General features: G+C 48.5%; 1 protein-coding gene across 6 annotated transcripts in view; it reads right to left on the minus strand.

Annotated features, from left to right (window-relative positions):
• Positions 1 to 18,105, minus strand: part of LOC119966204 (calcium-binding mitochondrial carrier protein Aralar2) — a 413,059-nt gene extending 394,954 nt beyond the window's left edge. For all 6 annotated transcript variants that reach the window (XM_038797538.1, XM_038797535.1, XM_038797537.1 and 3 more), the window contains exons 1-2: positions 18,029 to 18,105; positions 525 to 578 (exon numbers count right to left, since the gene is read on the minus strand). In XM_038797538.1, the coding sequence (XP_038653466.1) occupies positions 525 to 578; positions 18,029 to 18,040 (66 nt within the window). In that variant the 5' untranslated portion in view covers positions 18,041 to 18,105. The remainder of the gene's footprint in view (positions 1 to 524; positions 579 to 18,028) is intronic.
• Positions 18,106 to 19,062: the final 957 nt, after the last annotated feature.

The following is a 19,062-nucleotide window of genomic DNA, read 5'->3' on the forward strand; positions in this document are numbered from 1 at the left end:
CAAAGGGCCGCATAGTATATTAAGTAAAATAATTACTTCACCCGGTTATGATTCTGGGCGCCTCATATAGAACATAGAACAGCACAGAACAAGCCCTTCGGCCCTCGACGTTGTGCCGAGCAATGATCACCCTACTCAAGTCAACGTATCCACCCTATACCAGTAAGTAACCCAACAGCCCCCCCGCATTAACCTTAAAAAAAAAATTTAAAAAAAAAAAAAAAAATTTTTTTAAAAAAATTTTTTTTTTTTTTTTTTTAATGACTTGGTGGGCCGCAGAAATACCTTTGGCGGGCCGCATGCGGCCCGCGGGCCGTAGTTTGCCCACCCCTGGTCTAGGAGATGCTGTCACCAACAATACAGCCAGCCAGTTTTGGAGTTCAAGGTGCAGACTCACTAACCATCATGCACAATCGAAAATGGAGGGTGTGCCAGGAATCAGGTCCCACCTGCTGTTTATAAATGGTTCCCGAGATGGTCCTACGCCACAAAAATCCAAGTCAACTACTAGTAAAGTTACATACCTTCAGAAATATAGTTCTCAGTTCAACTGGATTTGCTTTCCTGGTCAAATTGAACTGTAGAAAAAAAATACTGTTACAAATTACAAAACAACAGTAGATAGCACTCAAATTTATTGTTCAAATTACCAGATAAAGTTACGAAACAAAACAAGTTAAATTGATATAAATGTGGACAGTACAGTGGTGCTATGGTTAGCACTGCTGCTTCACAGCACCAAGGACCCGGTTTCGATTCCAGCTGGGTCACAGTCCGTGTGGAGTTTGCAAATTTTCTGTGTGTGTCTCACCCTCACAACTCAAAGATGTGCAGGGTAGGTGAATTGGCCACAATAAATTGCCCCTTAATTGGGAAAAAAAATAATTGGATACTTTAAATTTATAAAAATAAGAAAAATGATATAAATTTGAATTTAAAATTGAAAGGATAAGTTTCAACATTCTTAAAAGTAAAGAGCAAAACAGAGGCAGAGGCAATTAGGGGAATTCAAGAATAGGGCCAAAACAGCTCAAGACTGCCTCTGACAGGGTGACTACACTGACAGGGTGACTACACAGGAGCATGGGAGAGCCATGAGAACCGAAGGAAGCAAAAGAGATTCAAACACTGACACTCTATCCTTTCAGGTGATAACCAATATCTTTCTTGCAATGTTTCAGAAAAACATGCAGCCTGAAATATTAAATATGTTTCTCTCTCCACAGGTGCTGTCAGACCTACTGATTATTTCCATCATATTACGTTTTTTTATGCTGCCTGTTTCTGTACTTTCATTACAGCACAAGGGCTGTGGCATTTAAGTTAACTCCAGGATCTTCTTCCTAATTAAACTATTTGTGAACCTCAAACTCCCCTACAGTGGGCGAATACATTTTGGACCTCAAACGTCTCTGCATCAGTTAGCATCGCTCAGGGATATTCAATTCTTCAGAGCTGTACTCCATTCTATTAATGCACATTGGGGGCATTGTGGAAATCTAGGATGGGAATATAGTACTAATCAGAATAATGAAAATCAACATGCCAGTAAAGTGTTAACCAAAAGAGACTCTGACATTATCACTAACTGTTGAGAGCAAACTGAATTTATCTTGATGCTAATTGCAATTCATTCAGAAAGTTAAAAGGAATACACCACAGCAGTGGGCTTGAAGATGGATTTGACCGGTGTCCCCAGAGCATTAACTGGGCCTCTGAATTATTAGTTCAGTAACAGCATCATTATGCCACTGCCTCCCCATGAAAGATAAATGACTGTACTTGACTTCATGTAGCATTTCACCAAGTGTGGGGTCAAGATGCCTCGCAAAACTGAAGTTAATGGGAATCAAAAGGCAAACTCTTCACAGTATGGAGTCACGATGGAAAATGAATGTGGTTTTTAGAAGTAAATCATCTCAGCCTCAGGAGTTTCTCAATCAGTGTCCTGGGCCAAACCATCTTTGCCCCTTTCATCCACGCCCTCCCCTCCAGCATAAGGTCAGAGATGGGGATGTTCACAGTTGATTGCTGTGCCATTAGCAACTGCTCAGATCATGAAGGGGTCCGTATTTTATTGCGTCAAGAACTGGACAATATTCAAGCTCAGACTGTTAGTGACAAATAACATTCCCACCATACATGTGCGAGACGACCTACAACAAAGTCTAGCCATCTCTCCTCGACATTCACTGGTATTACCATCATCAAATCCCCATCAATATTCTGAGGTCACCAGTGGCCAGAAGCTTAACTGATCCAGTCACATAAATACTCATGCTACAAGAACAGATCAAAAGTTGGGAATTCTTTCTTTTGTTTTGCCTTTTATAATTTTTGTACCTGGCTAATTAGTAGGACCTACACCTTTAAGATGAACTTGGCCTTTAATTTAAATAAAGGAATCCAGCAGGATGAGCTGGCAATGGTGATGACTCATCTTGATGGGCTTGGCTGTCGTCCAGAGCGGTTTACTTTGCCAGGCTCTTGGCTGATAGTCCATGCTGATTGGTGCCAACTGTTCTGTGATGCTCTGCCAAGGACAGGAAGGCTTTCAGTTTAGGTTTGAAGCTGGAGGGTCAGCCCTGATCTCTCTCTCTTACCTGATGGACTCTATCAAAATAGAGACCTTTCTCTCTCTCTCCAGTCAGACTGAATTGCAAGGAATCCAGTCCAGCAACAGCTACAGGCAGGGCCAGTTGTTCAAAGAACCATCTTTAAAATCTCATGAGGGGACTTCTATTTTATTTTCAGCAAAGCTGGAGGACATGTTAGTGAATCTGGAAACCAAGACAGACCACAGTCCAGGCAGAGAATTGGGCATCAGTGGAGACAAAGAAAATCTTAAGGAGATCCAGACAAGCCACTAGCTGAAGGCTGGGTCAGTAGTTTAAAATTCTTTTAAACACTCATATGGGGAACTCTATTCTCATCTCAGACAAGCTATTGGTCATTCTAGTGGAGTTAGAAACAAATAAGAATTAAACAGGCTTGAGGCTGTTCTTTTGAGTAACAGGCCAGGTTAATAAAAATGAAAGTGACTCCCTGGAGTAAATTCTACAGCATGAGAGTTCTACCCTCATGTGCCAGCCAGAAGATCTTCATTAGCCACAAATCCATGGTTAATTTCTCCCTGTCCTGCAAGGACAGTCAGCTGAAAAAACGTCAACATCCGAAGCAAGGGAACCCATCTTCCATCTCGCATAAATCCTGTTTTATTTTTCCCCTCCCATTCCCTCTGCTTGTGTATCTTTTGTGTGTATTTAGGTAGAGGGTGGGACGGTAAAAGGAGGGAGCAGTAGATTGGCTGGCCGTTATTCTGGTATAATTATTGCATGCTCTATCTCTACTGTTGTAGTAAATAAACAATTGTGGTGTTTCACTTACAAATCTGGTGCCTATAAGTCATTGGAGCAAACTAGGGCCAAAGATCTCATAAACTTTAGAAGAATTATTGCTTAATTCACTTGTGTTGGGACTCCGGGGTCTGGAGGGCTAGAATTGACCATGCACTAGCCCAGGGCGTCATAACAATGTGGTTTATTTGGACTTTCAGAAGGCTTTCGACAAAGTCCCACATAAGAGATTGGCGTGTCAAATTAAAGCGCATGAGATTGGAGGTAATGTATTGAGATGGATAGAAAACTGGTTGGCAGACAGGAAACAAAGAGTATGAATAAATGGGTCTTTTTACAAATGGCAGGCAGTGACTAGCCAGGACCCCAGCTATTCCCCATATACATTAATGATTTAGATGAGGGAACTAAATGTAATAGCTCCAAATTTGCAGATGACACAAAGTTGGTTGGGAGGGTGAGCGGTGAGGAGGATGCAGAGATGCTTCAGTGTGATTTGGACAAGTTGAGTGAATGAGCAAATACATGGCAGATGGAGAATAAACTGGATAAATGTGAGGTTATCCACTTTGGCAGAAAAAACAGGAAGGCAGATTATCTGGATGGCTGTATATAGAGAAACGGTGCAACAAGACCTGGGTGTACACCAGTTGCTGAAAGTAAGCATGCAGGCGGTAAAGAAGGCAAATGGTATGTTGGTCTTCAGAGTGAGAGGGGGGCTTCATAGTGAGAGGTTTCAAGTACAGGAATAGGGATGTCTTGCTGCTATTACACAGGGCCTTGGGGAGACCATGCCTGAATATTAGTCTCCTTATTGGAGGAAGGATGTTCTTAGAATCAGAGTCACAGAGGTCGACAGCACAGAAAAGGCCCTTCGGCCCATTGCATCTGTGCAGGTCAAAAACAACCTAACTATTTTAATCCCAATTTCCAGCACTTGGCCCAAAGCCTTGTATGCCAAGTGAACATCTAAATATTTATTATATTTTTTGAGGATCTCTGTCTCCATCATCCTTTCAGGCAGTGAGTTCCAAACTCCCACCACCCTCTTGGTGAAAATGTTTTTCTCACATCCTCTCTAAACCTCCAGACTCTTAGCTTAACTCGATGCCCCTTGGTCATCGATACCCTCACCCAAAAGGAAAGGTCCATCTATGCCCCTCATAATTTTATACATCTCAATCATGTCCCCTCCCTGTCACATCTATCCAATCTCTCTCCATAACTAAAACTCTACAGTCCAGGCAACATCCTGGTAAATCTCCTCTCCATTCTTTCCAGTGCTATTCCACCCCTCCTATAATGTGGATTCCAGAACTGTACACAATACTCTAGCTGTGGCCTAACCAAAGTTTTATACAATTCCAGCATAACCTCCTTGCTCTTAAACACTGTTCTTTGGCTAATAAAGGAAAGTAAACCATATGTCTTCTCAACCACTTTACTCACCTGCTATCTTAAAGGACCTGTGTACATGCACACAAAGGTTCCTCTGATCCTCGGTGCTTCCCAGGGTCCTGCCTTTTATCATGTATTCCCTTGCCTAGTCCGTCCTGCTCATGTGCATCACCTCACACTTAACCAGATTGAATTCCATTTACCACTGATCAGCCCATCTGACCAGCCTTCCTATATTCTCCTGGAATCTAAGGCTATACTCCTATTTATCACCCACTAATTTTCATAGAATCCATGAATTTACGGAACAACCCTCATTCATGTCCAAATCATTTATATAAACCACAAGCATCAAGGGCCCCAACACTGATCCCTGCAGAACCCCCACTAGGCACAGGCTTCGAGTCAGAAAAACATCCCTCGACCATCATCTTCTGCTGCCTGCCACTCAGCTAATTCTGGATCCAATTTGCAAAATTTCCCTGAATCCCATGAGTTCTTACCTTCGCTATCAGTCTCCCATGTGGGTCCTTATCAAAAGTCTCGCTGAAGTCCAAGTAGACCACGCCAAATGTATTTCCCTCATCTGCACACCTGGTCACCTCTTTGAAAAATTTGATCAAGTTGGTCAGATATGACCTCCCTTAAAAAAAACCATGCTGACTGTTCTTGATTAATCCCTGCTTCTCCAAATGCAGATTAATTCTGTCTCTCAGAATTGCCTCCAATACTTTCCCCAACCCACTAAGGTTTCCCTGACTGGCCAATAATTTCCCGGTTGATCCCTTCCTCCCTTCTTGAATAACGGCACCACATTGGCTATCCATACAGACTCCACCAGTCTGTACCCATCAAGCTGAGGGGGACCCAGAGGGGGCAGCAGCGAAAGCCCAGTGTACAGGTGTTGTTGGTCTTTCGAGATGAGGGATGAGGAACCGCATGTATACAGAGATACATAGAACATACAGTGCAGGAGGAGGCCATTTGGCCCATTGAGTCTGCACCGACCCACTTAAGCCCTCACTTCCACCCTATCCCCATTGTGGTGAATGTAATTCACACTGTATTGTATTGTATAGTATTATGTCCTTGTGGGCTCTGTCTATGAACCGTTGCGCGGCTCTGCCCATCGGGGGAGATGAGGAGCTTGTACAGGGCTCCACCCTTGGCTCCGCCCATGGCCCCTCCCACTACTGGAAGTATAAAGTGCTGCAGCCGTGTGAGCCTGCCCTCAGTTCTTCTGGTCGCAGGCATGCTCAGTTGTAAGACTATTAAAACCACAGTTTATTTCCAATCGTGTGTCTAGTGAATTGATGGTTACATCAATTTAATAGTCTTAGAAAACTTGAAGAAAACTACTATGGAATCAGCCCTCAAACCTGATCGACTAGAACTCGACCCGCAGGCAAGAGGCGAAGGAAATTTTCCTACACTGGCTTCGGTGTTTCAAGGCCTACCTGGCTGAATCGAGCACCTCCGAGACTACAGAGGAGCAGAAACTCAACCTACTGCAGGCACGGGTGAGCCATCGCATCTCTACGCAACTCAATTGTACCACCTCCTATACAGAGGCCCTACGCTCGACCGATTGTACGTGCGGCCGATAAACGAGGTCCACGCACGGCACATTTTCACTACCGGCGCCAGCACCCCGCAGAGTCGCTAGAGGACTTCCTGCGCGACTTAAAAGCCCTTGCTCGGGACTGCAACTTTCAGGCTGTAACGGCCTCCCAGTATATGGAACTCGCTGTCCGTGATGTATACGTTGCGCAGCTCAGGTCTAACTATGTGCGCCAGCGACTACTCGGGAAAGGGGCCCAGGACTTGGAGGACACGGTAGAGCTAGCAACTACTATGGAGGTCGGGTTCCGAAGTTTGAACTCATTCCCCGCGGACTAAGCGACCCCATCATGGACCCCCGACCAGTGACTGCCACAGGCCTGCGCCGCACGGCCACCCACTCACTATGGAGCACCAGCGTGCCATTTTTGTGGCCAGCCCCAACACCCACCACTGCACTGCCAGGCCCGCAACGCGACCTGCAGCAGCTGCGGTCACAAAGGACATTATGCCAGAGTATGCCTGGCGAAATCGAAACTCTCTAACTCCCTCGCAGTCCAGAGCACTCGCCTCCCCCAACTCGCAGGCCAACAGACCCCGTAATGCTGCAGCACGTCTGCCGACTCCGCCCGACATGTGCAACTCATGGGGGCCGCCATCTTGGCAATCCTCCCCCAATCGGCCAGCTATGTACGAGTCATGGGGGGCGCCATCTTGGACGCCATCTTTTTCATCACCTGCCACGTGCGATCAACGGGGGCCGCCATCTTGGCCATCAACCGAAGTTCACCTCGACGACTACGACCTCAGCCGACAGTCATCACGGGGCCACTCCAGCACTGCTGATAGAGCCGCCGACTACCTGCAACTCAACGCAGTCACGTTGGACCAGTCGCGTCCGAAGCACCTCCAGAGCTCGATGATGTCCGTTAAAATCAACGGGTACAGGATACGTGCCTCTTCGACTCCGGGAGCACCGGGAGCTTCGTACATCCTGACCTGGTAAGACGCTGTTCGCTCCCCATCTTCCCTGCAAGGCAAACTATCTCCCTCGCCTCGGGCTCGCACTTGGTCCACATACAAGGGCGCACCGTCGCAACCCTAACGATTCAGGGCACCAGCTACCCTAATTTCCAGCTGTACGTACTCCACGGCCTCTGCGCCCCACTCTTACTCGGGCTCGATATCCAATGTAATCTCAAGAGCCTCACACTCAGCTTCGGCGGACCCCCACCTCCACTCACTATATGCAGCTTAGCGACTCTAAACATCGACCTCCCTCCACTCTTCGCTAACTTGACGGCTAACTGTAAACCAGTAACCACTCGCAGCAGGCGGTACAGCCTGCAGGATAGAGTATTCATAAGAGCCGAGGTCCAGCGGTTCCTACGTGAGGGAGTCATAGAGGCCAGTAACATCCCCTGGAGAGCTCAGGTGGTGGTCGTCAAGACCGGGGAAAAAGTTCCGGATGGTGGTTGATTATAGCCAAACCATTAACCGGTTCACACACCTCGATGCGTACCCCCTCCCCAGACTTGCAGACATGGTCAACCAGATCGCCCAGTACCGCATATTCTCCACGTTGGATCTGAAGTCTGCTTACCACCAGCTCCCAATCCGCCTGGAGGACCGCCACTACACGGCGTTCAAGGCAGATGGCCGCCTCTTCCATTTCCTCCGGATCCCCTTTGGCGTCACGAATGGGGTCTCGGTGTTCCAACGAGCAATGGACCGAATGGTGGACCAGTACGGGCTGCGGGCCACGTTTCCGTACTTGAACAATGTCACCATCTGCGGCCATGACCAGCAGGGCCACGACGCTAACCTCCACCGATTTCTCCAAACCGCCCAGAAACTCAATCTCACCTACAATAAGGAGAAATGCGTTTTCCGCACTACCAGACTAGCAATCCTCGCCTATGTCGTGGAAAACGGAGTCCTGGGCCCCGACCCGGACCGTATGCGCCCCCTTTTACAACTCCATCTCCCTCATTGTCCCAGGGCCCTCAAGTGGTGCCTGGGATTCTTCTCTTATTACGCCCAGTGGGTCCCCCAGTATGCGGACAAAGCCCGCCCACTATTTAAGACCACACTCTTCCCACTGTCAGCTGAGGCCCGCCAGGCCTTCAACTGCATCAAGGAGGACATCGCCAAGGCCGCCATGCGGGCGGTAGATGAATCCGTCCCCTTTCAGGTGGAGAGCGACGCCTCAGCGGTCGCTCTCGCCGCCACTCTGAACCAGGCAGGGAGACAAGTCGCCTTCTTCTCCCAAATCCTCTCCGCTTCGGAACTTCGACACTCCTCAGTCGAAAAAGAAGCTCAAGCCATTGTGGAAGCCATACGGCACTGGAGGCATTACCTCGCAGGTAGGAGGTTTACCCTCACCACCGACCAAAGATCGGTTGCCTTCATGTTCGACAAATCGCAAAGGGGCAAAATCAAAAACGATAAAATTTTGCGGTGGAGGATCAAACTCTCCACCTATAATTATGACATCGTATATCGACCGGGGAAGCTCAACGAGCCCCCAGATGCCCTGTCCCGCGGCACATGCGCCAGCGGGCAAGACGACCGCCTGAAGGCTATCCACAACGACCTCTGTCACCCGGGGGTCACCCAGCTCGCCCACGTCAAAGCCCAAAATCTGCCTTTCTCCACCGAGGAGGTAAAAGCCATCACCAGGGATTGCCCGATGTGCGCGGAGTGCAAACCGCACTTCTATAGACCAGACAAGGCCCACCTGGTAAGGGCTTCCCGGCCCTTTGAACGCCTGAGCATCGATTTCAAAGAGCCGCTCCCCTCGACCAATCGAAATTTGTACTTCCTCAACGTCATAGATGAATTCTCCCGTTTCCCCTTTGCCATCCCGTGCCCCGATATGACCTCCCACACAGTCATCAGAGCCCTGCACAGTGTCTTCACCCTGTTCGGTTTCCCCGGCTACGTACACAGCGACAGGGGTTCGTCCTTCATGAGCGACGAACTGCGTCAGTACCTGCTCGACAAGGGCATCGCCTCGAGCAGGGCTACGAGCTACATCCCCAGGGGGAACGGGCAGGTGGAGAGGGAGAACTCGACGGTCTGGAAGACCGTCCTACTGACCCTCTGGTCCAGGAATATCCCGACCTCCCACTGGCAGGAGGTCCTCCCCGACGCGCTCCATGCAATTAGGTCCCTCCTATTCACCGACACCGACCAGACCCCTCACGAACGATTATTTGTTTTCCCTAGGGGCACTACCACGGGGGCTTTGCTCCCACCTTGGTTGAGGACACCGGGCCCGGTTCTCCTCCGGAAGCACGTCCGGGCACACAAAACGGACCCGCTAGTAGAGAGGGTACTACTGCTTCACTCGAACCCACACTACGCCTTTATTGAATACCCCAACGGCTGTCAGGACACCGTTTCCCTCCGGGACCTGGCGCCTGCAGGATCCACCACCACTGCCGCCGAGGTACCCCTCACACTACACCCCACCCAACCCCCCACGCCCTGTGCCCCCGCGCCTATAGGTTTCCTGCCCATGCCCTGCGCCCCCACGCCTATAGGTTTCCTGCGCTCCCCTTCGTCCGTCGCACTGGTCAGTAAGGAAGCTTGAACCGAAACACCCCCGGAGGCCACCCCCATACCCACACCGACCGTCACCACCCAGCCACCCGAAGAGCCTGCAACCCCGGTGCTCCGCTGATCCCAAAGGACGACTCGGCCACCGGACCGGCTCAACCTGTAGACCAGTCACCCCCGCCAGACTTGATTTTTTTACCAGGGGGTGAATGTGGTGAATGTAATTCACTCTATTGTATTGTATAGTATTATGTCCTTGTGGGCTCTGTGAGCCGTTGCGTGGCTCTGCCCATAGGGGGAGATGAGGAACTTGTACAGGGCTCCGCCCTTGGCTCCGCCCATGGCCCCTCCCACTACCAGAAGTATAAAGTGCTGCAGCCGTGTGAGCCTGCCCTCAGTTCTTCTGGGCGCAGGAAGGCTCATTTGTCAGACTATTAAAACCACAGTTTACTTCCAATCGTGTTCCGAGTGAATTGATGGTAACATCACCCGTAATCTAATAACCTCTCCTAACCTTTTTTTTGGACACTAAGGGCGATTTATCATGGCCAATCCACCTAACCTGCACGTCTTTGGACTGTGGGAGGAAACCGGAGCACCCGGAGGAAACCCACGCAGACACGGGGAGAACGTGCAGACTCCGCACAGACAGTGACCCAGCGGGGAATCGAACCTGGGACCCTGGCGCTGTGAAGCCACAGTGCTATCCACTTGTGCTACCGTGCTGCCCAAAGTTCCCGCATAAGACTCGGTCTCTACAAAGAGACAGTGTGCCACACCTCGCCGACATGGCACCCCGTGGAAGAGCAGGTCACTCGCTTCTGATGGCTGTGACGGTCAAGTAGCGCTGAACATTTATGCAACCAGTCCATTCTAGGGCTTGAGCAGGGTCTTTTGCAACATTTCCCAAGCTATGGACCACAAGTGCATCCGTGAGGTCACAAATGCCCTGTATACCCGGGTATCAGACTATTATCAACTTTGAGCTTGAGTAGGATCGCCAAGTTTCCCTGCTGCAGGATTCTCCGCCATCACCAGAATGCTCTAGCTCCACAGAGCAATAGATGGCACGCATGTCGCCTTGATCGCACAGAAGCATCAGAGAGTGCACTTCATTAACAGGAAGGGGTTCCACTCCCTGGATGTTAAACTCGTGTGCCACCACTATCTCCTGGATCATGCATGTGTGTGCACGCTTCCCAGGGAAAATTCATGACAGCTACATCCAGGGACACTCAGAAATCCCGTGTCTTTGAAGACCATCGCAGGATGACGGGTTGGATCTTGAGGAATAAAGGGTACTTGCTGAGGTTCATGCTGATGACACCAGTGCAAAGGTCGGAGATCTGTTATAACGAGGCCCATGCTGACATTGAGCGGTGCCTCACACCGCTCAGAATGCATTTCCGATGCCTGGACCATTCTGGTAGTGCACTCCAGTACACCCTCAGAGGGCCTTCTGCTTTGTGGTGGTCTTCTGTGCCCTGCGCAATCTGATACAGCAGCGATCCAACATGCTTGAGGAGAAGAGGCAGACATGCGGCCTCATCTGAAGAGGAGGAGCCAGACCAGGAGGGGCGTGAGGGCGAACTTGGGGAGAAACAGTAAGCGCAGGAGAATGGAACAGGGGAAGCGGCAAGCATCCAGCATGCCCAGGGGGTCAGGGAAGCCCTCATCCTCACCCGATTCTCAAAGGACAAAGTTTTGTCCGTCAGCTCACCCCTTCCCCCCCCCCACACCCCCAATTCCTCCTTCTCCCTCAATCCCTCCAGTCCCCCCATCCACCCTCCCCCAATCCTCTCCTTCTCACTAATTTCCCCCCTTTCCCCCTCCATTCCTCAACACTCCCACACCCCCAAATACCCTGTTCTACCTTCCAAGAGTCTCTGTAACATCATCCCAGGATGATGGGCCTGTGTTAGCACTGTCAGCGGGTCAATATACAAAGTAAGAGAGTGATGATAACTCGCTGTGAGGTGAGCTGGTGCTCCTCAGTTCATGCCAAAGTCTGACAGTCATTCTGCTGACAGCTAATTCACTCCCATCCTCTAAACGAGTTCCGCATTGGAGGCTTTTGATCTCGGACCACTGTGTCCGGCCGGCGGGGTAAGCAGAGGGCAACAGTGGGTTGGGATGCAGGCAAGCCCGCTGTGAACATTAATGTGACAGAGGTTTCACATGGATCAGGTGTAATGTGTTTTAATTGTGAACATTCCCGTACCAGCCTCCCCGGACAGGCGCCGGAATGTGGCGACTAGGGGCTTTTCACAGTAACTTCATTGAAGCCTACTCGTGACAATAAGCGATTTTCATTTTTTCATTTTCATTTGACATTACCATTCCCCTAGCTACAGACAGGTGCCCCCCTCTAGTGCCCACTCAGTGATCCTCTCTTCTTGATCTTTCCTGGTCTCCGGCTACATCAAAGTATGTCCTGAAGGTGCACATCAGAGGTGGAGGCAGTCTGCTGCTTTTTGCGCCTTATGGCCTTTGATGCCTTTGGCGGACGTCGTCCGGAGGGCCCCAGTCGACTTACCGGTGTCACTGGATTCACCGTGCCACCCTGTTCTGCCCGCTGCCCTTGAGGTGAGTCAGTGTCAGGAGAGCGGGAGGAAGAGAGAGAGAGATAGAGAGAGAGATAGAGAGATTTGGATGAACTGGAGACTGCCATCATCTCCTTGGTTATAGGCCTCAGGTTAGCCTCCAGCGCTTCCTCCTCCCTAACGGTCCCCGTATGGGCCCGGGGGTCTCCATGGGACTGGGGCAGCTGGAGTGAGCTCCAGAGGTCTCGGCATCATTTGACTTTGCCAGTCATGCCTGCTCTCTGCACCATGGTGTCAACGCCCTCAGCAATGCTTGTTAGTAACTGGACCATGCTCTGGAGTGCCTTGGCAATGTCCATCTGCGATTGGGTCATGTCCCTCATTGACTGGGACATAATGTCAAGGCCCTCAGCCATAGTCATCACAGAATGGACCGACTTCCAATGGCGGCCACGGTGTGAGTGGTCGCACACAAGGCAGCTCCTGCTTCAAGGCATAGTAAAGAGCTCTTTTTACTCTACATTGGGTGCAACTTCGACAGAAAGGTGTAGTTGAAAGTCAGGGGAGTAGTCCCCCCCCCCCCCCCCCCCCCCGAGAGTGGTATGCCGGCAGAAGGCAAAAGACGTGGCCAAGGAGTTGGAAGGGACCTGTTGCGCAGCAGCCAGTTGAAGGATGGCCGAGGGGTAAGGGCTTGTGCAAGTCGGAATGCCCCAGATGGAACAGTTGATGGCCTTCATCAAGGAAGTGTTCCGCCAGCAGAGGAAGGAGATGCAGGAGGATTGCTTGAAGGCCAAAGGTGCTGTGGCACCCCTGAAAGGCTTGGTGAAGAGGGTGGAGAAAGGGGATCTTCAGGGGATTCAGGTAGGGAGGGAATGTACGATGCTTCACAAGTGGAATTTAACAAAGCTGGTGCAAGAGGCTAGGGAGGATCTCAAGAGGTGGGATGCGTTGCAATTGACTTTGGCGGGGCGGGTCCAAGTGGTGAAGATGATCATTCTGCCAAGGTTCCTGTTCATTTTCCAGATACTCCCGATCTTTATACCGAAGGCCTTCTTCTGGAAACGGGACAAAATTATTGCAGACTTTGTATGGGCGTGGAAGGTGCCACGGGTTAGGAGGACAAGGGTTACAACGGCAGAGGCAGCAAGGAGAGTTGGTGTTGCCGAACCTGCTACTACGATTGGACGGTGAATGTGGAGTAGGTGAGGCGATGGTGGGAAGGAGGTGCAATGGGTTCGGATGGAGGAGGAATTCTGTCGGGGTCCAGCTTAAGGGCTATGGTGATGGCAGCATTGCCAATGGCACCGAGCAGATACTCAGGGAGCCCAGTGGTGCAGTCCACGGTGAAGATCTGGAACCAGCTGAGGAGGCACTTTAGGAAAGAGGGGATGTCAGTGTTAACACTGTTGTGTGAAAATCACAGGTTTGAACCAGGGTGGATGGATGTCATGTATAGGCAGTGGAGAGAAGTGGGGCTGGTTAAGGTGAGGGATTTGTATCTGGAATAAGGGTTTGCCAGTATAGATGAAATAAAGGAGAGGGTAGAGTTCCCGAGGGGAAGTGAGTTTCGGTACATGTCGGTAAGGGACTTTGTGTGGAAGATTTGGAAGGAGTACTCCAGGTTGCCAAGATACACCCTGCTGGAAAGACTGTTGCTTCAGGATGTGTCTCGCATCCACAAAGTCGAGAAGCCTGGCCAAGTCGGCTTTCTAAAAAGAGAAGCATATCTGCTCGTTGCCATGCTTATGTGTTGACTGGGAATGAGTGGTGAGAGAGCGTTTAAAAGGGTCTCTCTCCCTTGTTAGTGGTGAAATGCTGAGGCGCGAATCTGCCAAATCAGACGGCAGAGCCAGTAATGGCAAAAAGCTCATGGGGGTTAATTTCGGGCACTGAGTGTCGTTAAATATGGGCCGCGATCTCGCCAACATGGCCATCGAGAAACATGGCACTTAGACATTTTCCATCAAATCACGCCCATCGTGTTTTGGCCTCAACTGTTTTCAGTGATAGCAAATTCCAGAGGCCGACCACTCTCTAGGTCAGGGGTGGGCAAACTTTTCCGTGCAAGGGCCACATTCAGAAATTCACAACTTTAAAGGGCCGCATAGTATATTAAGTAAAATAATTACTTTACCCGGTTATGATTCTGGGCGCCTCATATAGAACATAGAACAGTACAGCACAGAACAGGCCCTTCGGCCCTCGACATTGTGCTGAGCAATGATCACCCTACTCAAGTCAACGTATCCACCCTATACCAGTAAGTAACCCAACAGCCCCCCATTAACCTTAAAAAAAAATTTAAAATTAAAAAAAAAAAAAAAATTTTTTTAAACATTTTTTTTTTAATGACTTGGTGGGCCGCATAAAGACCTTTGGCGGGCCGCATGCGGCCCGCGGGCCGTAGTTTGCCCACCCCTGCTCTAGGTAAGGAAATTTCTCCTCAGCTCAGTCCTAAAAGGTCTACCTCGTATCCTCAGATTGTGACCCCCTCGTTCCTTCTTTGTCTGGTTAGAATTTTCAAGGTTTCAATGAGAACCCCCCTCATTTTTCTGAACTCCAGCAAATACAATCCCAACCAAATCAATCGCTCCTCATACGTCAGTCTTGCCATCCCAGGAATCAGTCTGGCAAAGCTTCTCTGCGTTCCCTCTATAGCAAGAACATCTTTCCTCAGACAAGGAGACCCAAACTGCACTGAATATTCCAGGTGTGGCCTCACCAAGACCCTGTATAATTGCAGCAAGACATCCCCAATCCTGTACGCAAATTCTCTCGCTATGAAAGCCAATTTGCCTTCCTTACCACCTTCTGCATCTGCATGCTTACCTTCAATGACTGATGTACAAGGACATCCAGATTTCATTGCACATTCCCTTCTCCTAATTATGGCCATTCAGATAATAATCTGCTTTCCTGTTTTTGCTACCAGATAACCTCACATTTATACTGCATCTGCCATTAATTTGTTCACTCACTCAACTTGCCGAAATCACACTGAAGGATCTCTGCATCCTCTTCCCACCCTCCCACTTGTCTCAACTACAAACTTGGAAATAGTACATTTTGTTCCTTCGTCTAAATTATTAATCAGCCTTCTCCGCCACTACCGCTCAGCCAGGTCCAAGAATCTGGAGTGTTTTTTAATTTGTTCATTGGACATGGGTGTCGCTGGCTGGGCTAACATTTATTGCCCATCCCTAATTGCCCTCGAGGGGGCAGTTAAGAGTTAACCACACTGCTGTGGTTCTGGAGTTACATGTAGGCCAGACCAGGTAAGGACAGCAGATTTCCTTCCCTTAAGGACATAAATGAACCAGATGAGTTTTTATGACAATCGGCAATGGTTTCATGGTAATGATTAGAATTTTTAATTCCAGATTTTTATTGAATTTCACCATCTGCAGTGGCAAGATTCAAACCCGAGTCCCAAAACCATGATCCTGGACTTCTGGTTTACTAGTCCAGTAACAAAATCACTATGCCACTGCCTCCCTGTGTCTTGGCCTGGAGACCCATTGTGCTGGGTATGGCCTCCTAAACACAGCTCCAAGCCACAATCTGAAAGCTTGAATTGCACTTGATAAATAAGACAGCTCAGGACTTAGGAATTCAGCAAATAGAAGTTAAGAGCTACATTTTATACTGCTTCAGAGGCTATGAAATTCTCTTGGTTTGTTCATGGGTTCAAGATTGTGGAAGGCAATTGCAATTTTAGGCTAAAATGCAATGAGATCAGGTACAATATCATTGGAGTGCACTATAGACTTAAGGTCCGAGGCCAGGTACCTGATATGCAGGCAGAAGCAGTCAGTTAAAATGGTGGAGGGCAGGAGCCATGTTTCCTCAGAGCTGCATGGATGAGCAGTCGTGAAGCAACTGGGAATATGCTGCACAGGGAACAAAGAGGTCGTGCATGAGCAATGCTCTCTTCTAGAGGGACCATGGAGCGCAACAAGCTGGCCAAGCAAACAAAACTTGGGAAGGGGGGGGGTGGGAAGAGAATACTGGCAGCAAGGATACATGGAGGCCCCAGGCACGGTTTTGTGCCTCCATATTGGATGTAGCCTGTGGGGAGGTGGTTCTACCTGCCCATCTTTCTTACATCAATTTGTTCATTCCCAGGTAGATCCAGCAAAGGAACAGGTGGTGTCTGCCAGTGGTATGCTTGAGGTCTTCCACAAGTGTACATTGCAGGGACTAGAGTGCGCAGTAGTTAAGAGAAATAATATTATATAATTAATCAACCTTCCTTTCTCTTGTATGTTTTGGGTTTTATTAGTTGTGAACTCCTAAGAGATCATTTTAATCGCTTTATTTGGGTTGATGCCCTTTGAGTTAGCCAAAAGAGGTGTTAAATATTTTACTCCTGCATGTCATATATGTCATTCATATAGGTTATTCACAAAGGCCCAGCTTCTCAACCTTATCCCTCGCCTGAGGTGTGGTGATCCTCAGGTTAACGACCACCAGTCAGCAGCTCTCCCCCTCAAAATGCGAAAGCAGCCTATATTCATCTGGGACTGTGGCGACTTTACCTTTTATATGTCACATTTTATACACAATATGCAAAATCCTGAACAGCATCACATGATTAATTATGTGCATTCAGGAGCTGTTTTGTCTGATTGTAAACAAGTTAAACAGAAAACAAACAGACCTCACATATTTCTACACTTTGTCAGTAACTAAGATATTATCTATATTTAAGAGATAAAACCATTTGAGCACTTTTATGATGATGGGCAAAGAGCCAGCCAGTCATTTGAGACTATCACATCTAATAAACATCTGAAAGTTTAACCACATACACGAAAATACCACAAAAACAAAGGGGGAGTTTTACTTGGTAAAATATAAACTCCCAAAAATGCCACAGCCAGGATGATTAATGAACCATGCTACATCAGAGTTTAAGATGGTAGCAGTCTTGCCCCTGAGTCACAAGGTGCTGATTTCAAGTCCAATTCCAGGGCTTGAGCACAAAAATCAAGGCTCACACTCCTGTGCAGTACTAACAGAGGTGTTGTCTTTCTGATGAGACATGAAACCCCATTTGCTTATTCAGCTGGATGTAAAAGATCCACGGTACTATTTGGAAGAAAGGAGGGAGTTAACTCTCCTGTTGTCTAATATTTATCCCTCAATCAACATCACCAAAGCAAATTATCTGGTTATGAACTGCTGTCTGTGGGTGTGTGCAAATTGGCTGCTGCTTTTACAATTTAAAACTGCATATTTCGCTGCAAAGCGATTTGAGACATCCGGTGGTCGTTGAAGGCACTTCGCAAATGTGAGCCTTTCTCCATGTGAGCCATTATTCATGTGAGCCATTATTCATCCCATCCTCAATGGAAGAAGGCTGCTTGACTTATTCCAACCTTTAGTGGTCAATGGAAGCCGAAGGGAAGAAACGGGGGGTTTCTCAATCGTCAGGCGAAGTACAGTTTATACCCGAAGGGCAAAAATGTAACTTCTAAAGAGAAGCAGCTGAAGACCAAGAGCCGTCGCTGCCACCTCCTTCCTCCTCCTTCCTCCTCCCACCCCGGTCGTGACCATGGTCAGTCGAGTGAAGCCCAGGCCTGAGCCTGGGCCTGTCCGTCTCACCTGCAACGCCATACCGAGCCTCCCACCACGTGCCAGCCCCGTACGCACCGCCTGACCTTGATTGGCCAGCGTGTGACGTGATCATGCTGGTGTCTGCGAGTGCTGGAGGAAAGGCGGGAAATTTAAAAGTCAGGAACACCACATGGCAATATAAAAGGGGGAATTTAAAAAGGCATCTGGAGGTAAATTCAAGAACAAAATCTAGCAATGCAATCCTTACTTTACTCCATTTTAGGAGCTTACTTCATTTTAGGAGCACAATCACAAGGATTGGAGTGATTCAGAACAAAGGCACATACATCATATTCTCCTCAGAATAACTGGAAATAAATCCAGACTTGCCAGCAAGCCAAATACTTAATAATGTTATTAAAATCCCAGGAATAGTTTAAAATCAATAAATCCACATGAAAATATAGCACTGCAGAATTAGTGCATCTGGCCCACAGAAGCCACGCCAGCTCTTCTAACTGTAATCCAGATAAAAACAAAGTACTAGAAATGATGGAAACCTAAAATAAAACAGAAAATGCAAGATAAACTCATTTTTCTAGGTCCAGACACTAGTATGACGTGGCACCAATTTAGACATTGATGTAATGGAGGACGAGTTGTGGGGTGGGGCCTGAGAATGACTGGAACAAGGAATATTCCACATACCCCACAAAACAACAGACATAACTGCAGCCCATGTGGGTACCCATAGCCACACCATTTATTTTCCCCATGGTGGACCTGGTGGAGAATAGAGGTGCAGAGAGATTGGCCGTCTATAGTGAACAGGAGGCGGTTAGGGCCGGGAAATTGTTGAGATGATGTCGAGGAATAGAAAAATGTAAGCGAGAATGGACTGAGAATGAAGTCAAGATAAGAAGAAAGGAATTCAGTGGGACAGGAACAGGCTGATATGATGGGTCTACCTAGGCAGTCCAGTTGTGGATTTTGAGAAGCAGGAATACATAGAGATAGTTTTACTCACCTGCTTTTCCAATATCCCTGCAATATTTACACAAGGTATTTTCTCATTTCTCATT

The sequence above is a fragment of the Scyliorhinus canicula genome, chromosome 5 (genome assembly GCF_902713615.1).
Source record: "Scyliorhinus canicula chromosome 5, sScyCan1.1, whole genome shotgun sequence".
NCBI classification, from domain to species: domain Eukaryota; kingdom Metazoa; phylum Chordata; class Chondrichthyes; order Carcharhiniformes; family Scyliorhinidae; genus Scyliorhinus; species Scyliorhinus canicula.